Source organism: Brachionichthys hirsutus, chromosome 20 (genome assembly GCF_040956055.1).
Source record: "Brachionichthys hirsutus isolate HB-005 chromosome 20, CSIRO-AGI_Bhir_v1, whole genome shotgun sequence".
Taxonomy (NCBI): domain Eukaryota; kingdom Metazoa; phylum Chordata; class Actinopteri; order Lophiiformes; family Brachionichthyidae; genus Brachionichthys; species Brachionichthys hirsutus.
Genome location: NC_090916.1, coordinates 10,833,870 through 10,846,991, shown reverse-complemented (window position 1 = coordinate 10,846,991; position 13,122 = coordinate 10,833,870). Strand labels below are relative to the sequence as shown.

At 43.9% G+C, this 13,122-nt stretch overlaps 2 protein-coding genes across 5 annotated transcripts; both read right to left on the bottom strand.

Annotated features, from left to right (window-relative positions):
* Positions 1-785: 785 nt before the first annotated feature.
* On the bottom strand, positions 786-1,742 carry gtf2h5 (general transcription factor IIH, polypeptide 5). 4 transcript variants are annotated; one of them, XM_068753885.1, is made up of 3 exons: positions 1,612-1,742; positions 1,112-1,189; positions 786-1,003 (listed from the first exon to the last, which is right to left on the bottom strand). In XM_068753885.1, the coding sequence occupies exons 2-3, from the start codon at positions 1,144-1,146 to the stop codon at positions 823-825; spliced, it is 216 nt and encodes a 71-aa protein (XP_068609986.1). In that variant the 5' UTR covers positions 1,147-1,189; positions 1,612-1,742; the 3' UTR covers positions 786-822. The 4 variants fall into 4 exon arrangements, with proteins under 4 accessions (XP_068609986.1, XP_068609989.1, XP_068609990.1 ...); XM_068753888.1 differs by lacking the exon at positions 1,612-1,742 and adding an exon at positions 1,458-1,574; XM_068753889.1 differs by lacking the exon at positions 1,612-1,742 and adding an exon at positions 1,505-1,523.
* A 461-nt stretch (positions 1,743-2,203) lies between these two features.
* serac1 (serine active site containing 1) lies at positions 2,204-12,878 on the bottom strand. The gene is made up of 17 exons (XM_068753666.1): positions 12,802-12,878; positions 10,501-10,580; positions 10,338-10,374; positions 10,115-10,257; positions 9,061-9,150; positions 8,435-8,566; positions 8,213-8,334; positions 7,898-8,026; positions 7,687-7,800; positions 4,585-4,747; positions 4,319-4,469; positions 4,056-4,197; positions 3,860-3,960; positions 3,388-3,485; positions 3,111-3,293; positions 2,869-3,012; positions 2,204-2,745 (listed from the first exon to the last, which is right to left on the bottom strand). Exons 2-17 carry the CDS (start codon positions 10,571-10,573, stop codon positions 2,609-2,611), a joined length of 1,959 nt encoding a protein of 652 aa, XP_068609767.1. The 5' UTR covers positions 10,574-10,580; positions 12,802-12,878; the 3' UTR covers positions 2,204-2,608.
* Between the last annotated feature and the right edge of the window lie 244 nt (positions 12,879-13,122).

Sequence of the window (13,122 nt, the reverse complement as noted above, 5' to 3'; positions counted from 1 at the left end):
CGTCACCATTTATTTGTACAAACTAAATGGTCTGCTTCACTCAATGTTACTGTTATGGAGACCCAGTAAATACCATATATGGTGGACAGACCCAACCAGCACACTGCATCTTTAATTCTTTAAAAGGAAACACTGCAAAAAAACAGACAAACACAAAAATAAGGGGTTGGTCCGTCCTCTAGATGTAGATGCCACCGCTAGGACGAACAAAAATAAGAATAGCAGGCAGCCACTGAGAGGACACGGACAGCACAAAAACACTCAGAACGAATTTTACAACTATTTTAATACCTGTGCATGAACTACAGGAGCCAGACCGGCTCTACTGCAGTCCAACCCTCAAGCTACCCGATCATTAAACATATAAAACACCTAGCAAACTAAGTTCTGACAAATCGGTCTAAAAACACAAGAATATACATCTACTATGTAAATACATAGACAAAAATGTATTATAATACAAATGATTTCTTATACGCTATAAAGTCCATTTTGTTTGGGAGCTGCCAGTGTTGTTTAAGTCGCAAGGCATTCTGGGTGCGACGTGAAACGGTTGTGTTCTGGTCTCCTAACCGGGGGGGGGCAGGAGAGAGCCATCGTCTCCAGGGCTGACGGCTTCTTTCCCTCCATCAAGCCCCTTAATGAACTCCATGCTGGTCCAGTAACACTAAAATGAATCATCTCAGCACCTCCGGATAATGTAGCATATTCATTTAGCCACACAGAGCTACCCACTGCGCCACAGCGCCGCCACGGTTCACAAGGAGGAGGGAAATCCATTTGAATCAAAGCTGTTTTATTGTGTACTTTCTACTCCAGCAGTTACTTCTGTGTGACGGGGAACGAGTTCTGGTCCATCAGCTCGCCGATCCTCTCCTGCAGGGTTTGGACCACCTCTGCCAGGATGAAGAGGTGCGTGTCATCGAGGTCCTTCAGGATGAACTTCTTTCCCAGGGACATTTTCTCATCCAGGAATAGGAGGAACTGTTTCATTGCAGGGTCACTAGTCCAGTTAGCAAAGGGAGCAAGAAACACACGCTTTGCATTTGCATAAATGTGAATAATAACATCAATATGGGTCTTCTAACTTTCATCTAAAGTTGTCACTCACCATTCCACGAGGACGCCTTTGTGCACGTTCACCATATTGTAGAATTGTTGATGCGAATACAAAACTTAAAACACTTTCCTGCCCAAACATGGAAAAATGAGCTTTTAAACTCCAGTTTAGAGCAAATGTATTAAAAGCTAACGGGTTCAAAAAAAGCCTTGATTTTATAATCGTAGTTTAACTGCTAGAAGTCTCGTTAGCTTAACTGGTAGAATCTCGTTAGCTTAACTGCTAGAAGTCTCGTTAGCTTAACTGGTAGAATCTCGTTAGCTTAACTGCTAGAAGCCCCGTTAGCTTAACTGGTAGAATCTCGTTAGCTTAACTGGTAGAATCTCGTTAGCTTAACTGGTAGAATCTCGTTAGCTTAACTGCTAGAAGCCCCGTTAGCTTAACTGGTAGAATCTCGTTAGCTTAACGGTATTGTCTTTAAGTACACTCGAAGTAGAAGTATTCACATAGACGTCCCGATTGAGAGGAATATAAACCGGAAATTAGCTAACCTTTAGCAGCGCTGTTTGCAGAGGACGTTGTACGGCAAGCATGAAAGGACAATCTTGAAGACAAAAAGGCGCAGCCGCATTAGCAGGGGTGGGAAAGTTTATCCGAACGTCATCCTCCATCCCTGAATAGGACTACACTGTTATACTTCTATTTGAAGCTGTTGATATTCCATTACCAATGAAAATGTTTGTGGTGAATATAATGTATAATGTAATGTAATATATGTTATTGCATTAAATAAGCAATATTATCATAATACTTTCTATGTTTATTTTAAATACACATACTGATGTAGCAATATCTTATAGTAGACAAATATATGTTACATCAATTCATGTGGTCATAATTTACCCTCGGGAAGAATATACAACAGATTTTTTTTCTTCAGTTTTATCAGTCAGATAAAGTGACAAAAACATATTTCAAAATACTGCAGTATTGTCATAAGACTTCGGGTGAGATTTGCACCATATTGCCTCTTTTAAAATAAGTTCCTGTGCATAGATATGTCAATTAAATGTCTCGTTTCTTGCATATAATCATAAGCAGAAATTCAAATTGCAGTTTAGACTAAAAACACAGATAAAAAACCCAAAACTGCAGGTTTATTAGTTCTATACAGCGCAAACAAATAAACATATTAAATATTAACATGTCCATTTGAGATAAGGTTCTGTAAGGATTAAGTTGTGGCAGACAATGACTTTCAAACTGTAGTTATATCTGTATCTTAAGGTAAAATTCTGTAATATTTGCCATCTATTGTATTAATAAATTGAAATTAAATACACCATGTTTTTACTTTGTAAACTAATGGTAAACTCTAGAATAAATCAGCTGATCGCAAAAGACTTACTAGACAGATTTAAATGCAAGACATAGAAAGGAGAACACAGTTAATGCATTAAACTTCCCTTAACTATACGGTGATCACATCAGTGGGCAAAGAGAGGACCTCGTGTTTCTCTGCGCTGCTCGTGGGCCACAAGTGCTCAGTCAGGGGCCAACGTCGCTCTGCAGGGCTTCAGAGATGAACTGGAGACTGCGCTTGTACAGAAATGAGTTCTTCTTCTCGGGCTTGCAGATGTTAAGATGATCCACATCCACTTCAACGAGCTCCCCGATGCCGAGATCTGAGAAGCAAACCAGAGCAGGATTGAGACGGAGCCAAAGCAAGATAGAGGCTTTCAGGAGTTACGCTCCAGCGCTTCAATAAGCCTCATGTCCTCAGATCACCGCTTCGCTGCTTCACACACTTGCTGACTGCGCTGGAACCACCAGTATCTTGATCATGGGCCCAATGTTGGTTGGCAGCGTCTCTGCAAAGCTCAGCACTTTGAATTCGTTTTCTCTGGCCATGTTCAGAAAGTTCTCGTTGAGGTTTCGCAGTGCTGGAGAGTCTTCAGAGAGACACACGGGCAACATCGCAAGTAGATGTTGAACACTTTTTATGAAGCAAAAATGGATTTGGCCCTCAGAATTAATTTCCTTCACTCACCTTTACAAAGTTCTCTCACTTCTACCGAGGGAAAAAGTAGGTATCTGACATGTACAGAGTACTCTGCCATGGAGGTGCCATGATGTGGAACGCTATAAAATAAAATGCCCTTGGTGTTCTGCAGCAGTTCATACATATCTGGGTCCTCTGAGGCATCAAGCAGCATCTTTTTAACAAGTAATCCTGACAGAGAAATCAAACAGGATGATACAGACGTAAAGATATGAAATAAGAGCCAAACCCAAATGCTGGTGGGCGTACCCGTCTGACAAAATACCTCCCATACTGTGCGCTACCCAGACCAGGGGCCGCTCTCCAACTCCTGCCAGCTTTAACTTTTTCAAAAGTTCTTGACTTCTGTGGGCTAATGATTTCCTGAGGAGAAAAAACAATTTATAAAGCACCCCAAGAATCCAAACGTCCACCAACACATCGCCCAACAAGCTGATGCATCCAGACCCCCTCCCCCAAAACGATCAGACACGGGTCAAAAGGTTTTGGAAGAAATGACCGGTAATGCATCAGTTAGAGCGTCCTGGAATCATGCACAATGGAGCGTTTACTTTCAGAGAGAACATCAACTTAATTTGTTAGAGAAAAATCATTTCTATCATATTATTAAGTAATAATTGTCTTAAGCAACATTTATATTTCTCTTTCGAGAGAAAAATAATAATTTTGTCATGCTCCACATCTCTGCCACACGTAATGATTGAAGCACCAATGACTCATGTTGAGACGAGACTCACCTCTGATTGTCAACAGGACACTTGGCCATCCAATCGCTGAGGTGACTGTCATACTCCACCGATAAGACTCTCAGATTCGGACAGTCAGCAGCCAACCAAGACTGTCAGTAGAAGTGCACACAACAAGACAGAACATTGGAAGAGAACCAGCCCACCTTGTGTGCCAAATAAATGTCCGTTTCGGTGGACGTTCTACCTTTGGCCAGCACTCAGTGTAGTCATCCATGCTTTCTGCATCCATTTCTTTCTCTAAAGTGCTGCGATCTTTCTGCCTCCACGTCTTAAAGGCTGCCCCTAGTATCCCATGGATGAAGAGCACATCTGCCTTGATTGGCTGACTGCAAATGAACATCGTGTCAAAGATAAATATAGGTAAAGAAAAAGAAAAAGATATCAAATTCAAATTTGAAATGCATTATTCACAAATATATCTCCTAATGAAATGATTTTTTTTCATACTTGCCACGAGTTTGTGGGTGCAGGATGTAGATGCCATCTTGGTATTTCTCCTCCAGCGCCTCCCTGTCCAGGTTGGCCAGAGCACGGGCTGCATGAGACACCTGCATGATGTGAGGAGACTGCATCATCTCTGCCAGCACGGAGACCCAGCCTGCAGGTGTTCCAGATGAGCAAGAACATATTAAAAATAAACCCATAAAATGTAAACAAGTATGAGCCTCCAGACACAGAACCCTCTGGAATAACTCAATGACTTTCAGACTTACCCGATTGGGCTATGGCCTGGTGAATGTTCTCATTGAGTGCCAAATTTCCTATGATACGAATAACGTTCCTCTGAATAATCAAGGAATTTTTGCGAAGGTGATAAACTCTCTGAAGGAGCTGCAGGCCCCCATTGGCAACTATGTGGTCACAGTGGCTCTGCACCTGCAGACAAGACGCATTTTATGATGTTTGGAACATCTACCAACTGTATCTGAACATCTATCAACTGTATCTGAACATCTATCAACTGCATCTGAACATCTACCAACTGTATCTGAACATCTATCAACTGTATCTGAACATCTATCAACTGCATCTGAACATCTACCAACTGTATCTGAACATCTATCAACTGTATCTGAACATCTATCAACTGTATCTGAACATCTACCAACTGTATCCGAACATCTATCAACTGTATCCGAACATCTATCAACTGTATCCGAACATCTATCAACTGTATCCGAACATCTATCAACTGTATCCGAACATCTATCAACTGCGTCTGAACATCTATCAACTGCGTCTGAACATCTATCAACTGCGTCTGAACATCTATCAACTGCGTCTGAACATCTATCAACTGCATCTGAACATCTATCAACTGTATCTGAACATCTATCAACTGTATCTGAACATCTATCAACTGTATCTGAACATCTATCAACTGCATCTGAACATCTATCAACTGCATCTGAACATCTACCAACTGTATCTGAACATCTATCAACTGTATCTGAACATCTATCAACTGCATCTGAACATCTATCAACTGCATCTGAACATCTATCAACTGTATCTGAACATCTATCAACTGTATCTGAACATCTATCAACTGTGTCTGAACATCTATCAACTGTATCTGAACATCTATCAACTGTATCTGAACATCTATCAACTGTGTCTGAACATCTATCAACTGCATCTGAACATCTATCAACTGTATCTGAACATCTATCAACTGCATCTGAACATCTATCAACTGCATCTGAACATCTATCAACTGTATCTGAACATCTATCAACTGCATCTGAACATCTATCAACTGTATCTGAACATCTATCAACTGCATCTGAACATCTACCAACTGTATCTGAACATCTATCAACTGTATCTGAACATCTATCAACTGCATCTGAACATCTATCAACTGTATCTGAACATCTATCAACTGCATCTGAACATCTATCAACTGCATCTGAACATCTATCAACTGCATCTGAACATCTATCAACTGTATCTGGACATCTATCAACTGTATCTGAACATCTATCAACTGCATCTGAACATCTATCAACTGTATCTGGACATCTATCAACTGTATCTGGACATCTATCAACTGCATCTGGACATCTATCAACTGCATCTGAACATCTATCAACTGTATCTGAACATCTATCAACTGTATCTGGATGTAGTGAGGGAGGACATGAGAGTGGCTGGTGTTGGGGAGGACGATGCAAAGGACAGGACTAGAGGACGACCCAGGAGAAGAGACATGGACGTAGTGAGGAGGACATGAGAGTGGCTGGTGTTGGGAGGACAATGCAAAGGACAGGACTAGAGGACGACCCAGGAGAAGAGACATGGACGTAGTGAGGGAGGACATGAGAGTGGCTGGTGTTGGGAGGACAATGCAAAGGACAGGACTAGAGGACGACCCAGGAGAAGAGACATGGACGTAGTGAGGGAGGACATGAGAGTGGCTGGTGTTGGGGAGGACGATGCAAAGGACAGGACTAGAGGACGACCCAGGAGAAGAGACATGGACGTAGTGAGGAGGACATGAGAGTGGCTGGTGTTGGGAGGACAATGCAAAGGACAGGACTAGAGGACGACCCAGGAGAAGAGACATGGACGTAGTGAGGGAGGACATGAGAGTGGCTGGTGTTGGGGAGGACGATGCAAAGGACAGGACTAGAGGACGACCCAGGAGAAGAGACATGGACGTAGTGAGGAGGACATGAGAGTGGCTGGTGTTGGGGAGGACGATGCAAAGGACAGGACTAGAGGACGACCCAGGAGAAGAGACATGGACGTAGTGAGGAGGACATGAGAGTGGCTGGTGTTGGGAGGACAATGCAAAGGACAGGACTAGAGGACGACCCAGGAGAAGAGACATGGACGTAGTGAGGGAGGACATGAGAGTGGCTGGTGTTGGGGAGGACGATGCAAAGGACAGGACTAGAGGACGACCCAGGAGAAGAGACATGGACGTAGTGAGGAGGACATGAGAGTGGCTGGTGTTGGGGAGGACGATGCAAAGGACAGGACTAGAGGACGACCCAGGAGAAGAGACATGGACGTAGTGAGGGAGGACATGAGAGTGGCTGGTGTTGGGGAGGACGATGCAAAGGACAGGACTAGAGGACGACCCAGGAGAAGAGACATGGACGTAGTGAGGAGGACATGAGAGTGGCTGGTGTTGGGGAGGACGATGCAAAGGACAGGACTAGAGGACGACCCAGGAGAAGAGACATGGACGTAGTGAGGAGGACATGAGAGTGGCTGGTGTTGGGAGGACAATGCAAAGGACAGGACTAGAGGACGACCCAGGAGAAGAGACATGGACGTAGTGAGGGAGGACATGAGAGTGGCTGGTGTTGGGGAGGACGATGCAAAGGACAGGACTAGAGGACGACCCAGGAGAAGAGACATGGACGTAGTGAGGAGGACATGAGAGTGGCTGGTGTTGGGGAGGACGATGCAAAGGACAGGACTAGAGGACGACCCAGGAGAAGAGACATGGACGTAGTGAGGGAGGACATGAGAGTGGCTGGTGTTGGGGAGGACGATGCAAAGGACAGGACTAGAGGACGACCCAGGAGAAGAGACATGGACGTAGTGAGGAGGACATGAGAGTGGCTGGTGTTGGGGAGGACGATGCAAAGGACAGGACTAGAGGACGACCCAGGAGAAGAGACATGGACGTAGTGAGGAGGACATGAGAGTGGCTGGTGTTGGGGAGGACGATGCAAAGGACAGGGTGAAGTGGAGAACGCTGGGTTGCTGTGGCGACCCCTCAGGGGACAAGAAGACAGTCCAGTGGTAATGCTAGAAGATCTAGAACACGTTCCGATGGCCTTGGTTGCCTTGGTTACCTTGGAGTGTTGCACCAGCGCTTGTAAGCAGAACGACTCCACCGTCTCAGAGGGGACAGAGGTGAGGCTCTGGGCGTAGGGCAGCCCGTTACCCCCAAAGCACCACAGCCCGCCCTGCAACAGAGTCCGTGTGCTCATCCTTTGATGCTCGGTGTACTCGATAAGGGTTTTAACTGAAGTACACGTGACCCCATCTTTCTGTCTCTGTTACCCGTTGTGCTGCCAAGGACTGAGTGCTCTCTCTGAGGGCCAGTGAGGTGAAATACTGAACACATTTGTCCACTTCGGACCGAGTCAGAGACCCCAAAAGCTGCCTCAGTTCGTCCTCTAGTGACGGGCCCTGTGGAGACGTTGGCACATCGTAGTTATCACGTTATAAGCGTCATAAATAGTCCATTCCAACAAGCAGCCGATCACCAATGCGAGTCCTGAGAAAACTGAAGAAATCCAAATCAATCAACAATGTTTTGTAATTTATTTAGAAAACAGAATGTGTAGTAATCTACTTGTGTATTGAGATACTTGCATTCTCCAGATTATGCAATGCAGGAGTGCGTAAGAAGAATCGAAGGTCCACCTGAGGGGTCCGGGCCAGGCCCACTGCTGTCCGCAGGTCTATAGCCTGTGCTGCTGTCTGGTACTGGTAGTCTGTGTCAATGTGAACAGAGGTGATCCAACCACACGCCGCTTCACGCCGCTCCACGCCGCTCCACGCCGCTCTACACGCCGCACACTCGACTGCGTTTACCATGCCAGTGGGGATTCTCTGCGAGGCTCCGCACAGCCTGAAATCTGCTGTCCTTCTTCCCAGATTGTGTCCTCTTTAGTAAGACCCATAATGCCAACTCATGTGGGTCTGCATCCACATGACTCAAGTGCTCTGAAGCAAAGGAAAAACATAACACCGTGTTGATGCTGTCAGAACAAAGCCAGGAAAGGAAACACACATCTCCACGGACAATGAAATTACACTAAAGGTGAACGACCTACTTTTGTCTACAAAAAGCTATGAAGTTGCAAAGCTTGTAAAGTCCACCCTCGTTTCATCTGTTTGGCAGCTATTTGTGTTTAAGGAGAGTTTATTACATGTGTTATTAGAATTCAATTAATTAAAAGTTATGACATTTCTATAATTTTTAGTAAACGTTACATTTATGATTACAGACAATAATGCCCAAACTATGCAGCATACGAAACCGGATACGCAAGGCAGGCGTTTCCCTTGCCCAAAATTGAATGTGCTGTTGTTTTCTGACTGTAAATATTACTACTTCCAATAGTAATAATCTTAAAGTCACAAGGCTTGATGGTGAGATTTGACTGCGACCTTTAAGAGTGTTTTTCAGGTTAATGGGTCAGCTGTCAATCTCCTACCATCTACTGATCCCAAAAAAAGCCTTGATGATATTTCCAGAAAGCGCCTCGCTGCTTTATGAAGTTCCCTCTTTGCTTTGTGAGTGAGCCCTGGAAAAGACAGTTTGAAAATGTTACAAGTACCACAATTAGAAGAAAACATGAATAGAAATCAAATTTGTACAAAAACAATACCAAGAGGAGATACACCACCCAGAACATCTGCTAACCGGTGTGTTTCTATATTGCAGTGTTTTTCAACCTTGTTTTGAGCCCCAGCAAACCTTTTACATTGACAAAATCCTGGGGCACACCACCAACCAAAATGACAGTCTATAGCCTAACACAGTACATATAACAGAATAATAATAATAATGCATTGGTTTTATATCGCACTTTTCTGGACACTCAAAGACGCTTTACATAGTGGTAAAGTAAATCCGAATGAAAGCTAGCTTGTCTCTTTTCTATCGTCCTCCACTCACACTAGGGCCTTCACCTGGGTCAGAATTTTGTCCAAGGCCCTGTTCGGAGTTAGCGTTTCCCCTTCTCAAAAAGTTCTCTGTCACTGTCACCTGTCAGGTGCAGCTGTAATTCTATTGTCTTTTTAGAGGCAATTAGCCGTCTGCTGCCACCCAGTGACATAAAAAAGTATTACTCTGAAGCGCACTTTATTACAGAACAGACACTCGACAACGGCACATTATTTGATAATTGGATAATGTTCCACGGCACACAGGTTGAAAATCACTGGGATAGTAAGTGAAACATTAGATAAAACTATCAGCCTTGAGAAGTGGAAGTGACATCAATCAACAAACACACCCAGATATGCAGACAGGAATGCACGAACGATAGAAGGAAAGACAAGTAACTGTAAAAAATAAAAGGTACCTGGACATTCAACTAAGTATGGCTTTGAGAGGAATACAGCACCTCAACAAAGTTTGCAGAGGTCACAGAGCTGTACATTTCACCAAGTTATAAAAACAAAACATATAAGCAACTAAAATACCTTAAAATAGTCTTTTTAATTGTCCAAAAGATGCACATGATAATGTTCCACTTTTCTCACCAGCAGCAAGGTTCTCCTTTTCATCTGAGGGAGTAGTCTGAAGATAGATATAAGACTTGTACTTCTCCTGAAGAATGGCACTGGTGTCGATGGTCACCGCCTTGTTCAAGGCCTCCACTTCATATGCGATAAAAATACAGCCCCTGGGGAAAGATAGTGGATATGCTGTGGTACAAAGATGCTTGCAGATAATTAAAATCTGTATTTAAAAACAATAACTTACCCCAAGACAACTGCACCAGTCACTTGAGCAATATTTCCTACATTTCACCAGAACATGAATCTATATTAGACATGAGTTTGAATCCCTTCTTATCAAAGGTTGAATGACTTTATGAGAAAATAAACAAGGGCAGTATAGAAGTAGGTTAATTTAGTCTACTAACTTGTGTTTTTCAACTTAGGAAGTTTTTTCACACCAGGCAGACAGGAAATCAAACGTAGAGCTGCACCAGACATCCTCTGCCTGCAAACACCAGTAAAACACAGCTAGGTTAACCAGATCAGCGAATAGCACCGGTTACTAAAACAGGGCTAGGTTAACCAGATCAGCGAATAGCACCGGTTACTAAAACAGGGCTAGGTTAACTAGATCACCGAATAGCACCGGTTACTAAAACAGGGCTAGGTTAACCAGATCAGCGAATAGCACCGGTTACTAAAACAGGGCTAGGTTAACCAGATCAGCGAATAGCACCGGTTACTAAAACAGGGCTAGGTTAACCAGATAACCGAATGGCACCGGTTACTAAAACAGGGCTAGGTTAACCAGATCAGCGAATAGCACCGGTTACTAAAACAGGGCTAGGTTAACCAGATCAGCGAATAGCACCGGTTACTAAAACAGGGCTAGGTTAACCAGATCAGCGAATAGCACCGGTTACTAAAACAGGGCTAGGTTAACTAGATCAGCGAATAGCACCGGTTACTAAAACAGGGCTAGGTTAACCAGATCAGCGAATAGCACCGGTTACTAAAACAGAGCTAGGTTAACTAGATCACCGAATAGCACCGGTTACTAAAACAGGGCTAGGTTAACTAGATCAGCGAATAGCACCGGTTACTAAAACAGGGCTAGGTTAACCAGATCAGCGAATAGCACCGGTTACTAAAACAGGGCTAGGTTAACCAGATCAGCGAATAGCACCGGTTACTAAAACAGGGCTAGGTTAACCAGATCAGCGAATAGCACCGGTTACTAAAACAGGGCTAGGTTAACCAGATCACCGAATAGCACCGGTTACTAAAACAGGGCTAGGTTAACCAGATCACCGAATAGCACCGGTTACTAAAACAGGGCTAGGTTAACTAGATCACCGAATAGCACCGGTTACTAAAACAGGGCTAGGTTAACCAGATCACCGAATAGCACCGGTTACTAAAACAGGGCTAGGTTAACCAGATCACCGAATAGCACCGGTTACTAAAACAGGGCTAGGTTAACCAGATCAGCGAATAGCACCGGTTACTAAAACAGGGCTAGGTTAACCAGATCACCGAATAGCACCGGTTACTAAAACAGGGCTAGGTTAACCAGATCAGCGAATAGCACCGGTTACTAAAACAGGGCTAGGTTAACCAGATCAGCGAATAGCACCGGTTACTAAAACAGGGCTAGGTTAACCAGATCAGCGAATAGCACCGGTTACTAAAACAGGGCTAGGTTAACCAGATCACCGAATAGCACCGGTTACTAAAACAGGGCTAGGTTAACTAGATCACCGAATAGCACCGGTTACTAAAACAGGGCTAGGTTAACTAGATCACCGAATAGCACCGGTTACTAAAACAGGGCTAGGTTAACCAGATCAGCGAATAGCACCGGTTACTAAAACAGGGCTAGGTTAACTAGATCACCGAATAGCACCGGTTACTAAAACAGGGCTAGGTTAACCAGATCACCGAATAGCACCGGTTACTAAAACAGGGCTAGGTTAACCAGATCACCGAATAGCACCGGTTACTAAAACAGGGCTAGGTTAACCAGATCAGCGAATAGCACCGGTTACTAAAACAGGGCTAGGTTAACTAGATCAGCAAATAGCACCGGTTACTAAAACAGGGCTAGGTTAACCAGATCACCGAATAGCACCGGTTACTAAAACAGGGCTAGGTTAACCAGATCAGCGAATAGCACCGGTTACTAAAACAGGGCTAGGTTAACCAGATCACCGAATAGCACCGGTTACTAAAACAGGGCTAGGTTAACCAGATCACCGAATAGCACCGGTTACTAAAACAGGGCTAGGTTAACTAGATCACCGAATAGCACCGGTTACTAAAACAGGGCTAGGTTAACCAGATCAGCGAATAGCACCGGTTACTAAAACAGGGCTAGGTTAACCAGATCAGCGAATAGCACCGGTTACTAAAACAGGGCTAGGTTAACCAGACCATTATTATTAATACTACAAAAACACTAGTCAGCCAACGTTAACCTAGATTAATGTGTTCTTTAGCTAATACAACGACAAATAGTTTATCTCCAGTTAACGTTAAACTACGCTGGTTAAAATAGCGTCGTGTTACATGAAACAAACCATTGCTAATGCTAATGCTAATGTCAACTTTGTTAAGTTGACTACCGTTCGCGAGCCACAACAAACTACATTTAGTACCCGCTCCAACCGCAGCTGACGAAGGTTGATTAATATTCATGTTCATAGTTTAACAGTGATAATTCTCACAGCAACCTCCAGGAGAGCCGCGTCTGGCCTTCATGAGCGCTAGCAACCTCGTCTCACAAACAACACGTCATACCTCGTCTCACAAATAACACGTCATACCTCGTCTCACAAATAACACGTCATACCTCGTCTCACAAACAACACGTCATACCTCGTCTCACAGATATTACGTCATCTGCAACTATCGCGATAAAAAACAGCGACCACGACTTTCGGTTTGTCCCGGAAGGGTTCGCGTCATAGACCCCGCATCGAGCGCTCCTCCCTATTGATCCGTGCATCATTCGTTCATTCGTTTTTCAATACAAAATATCCAAATAC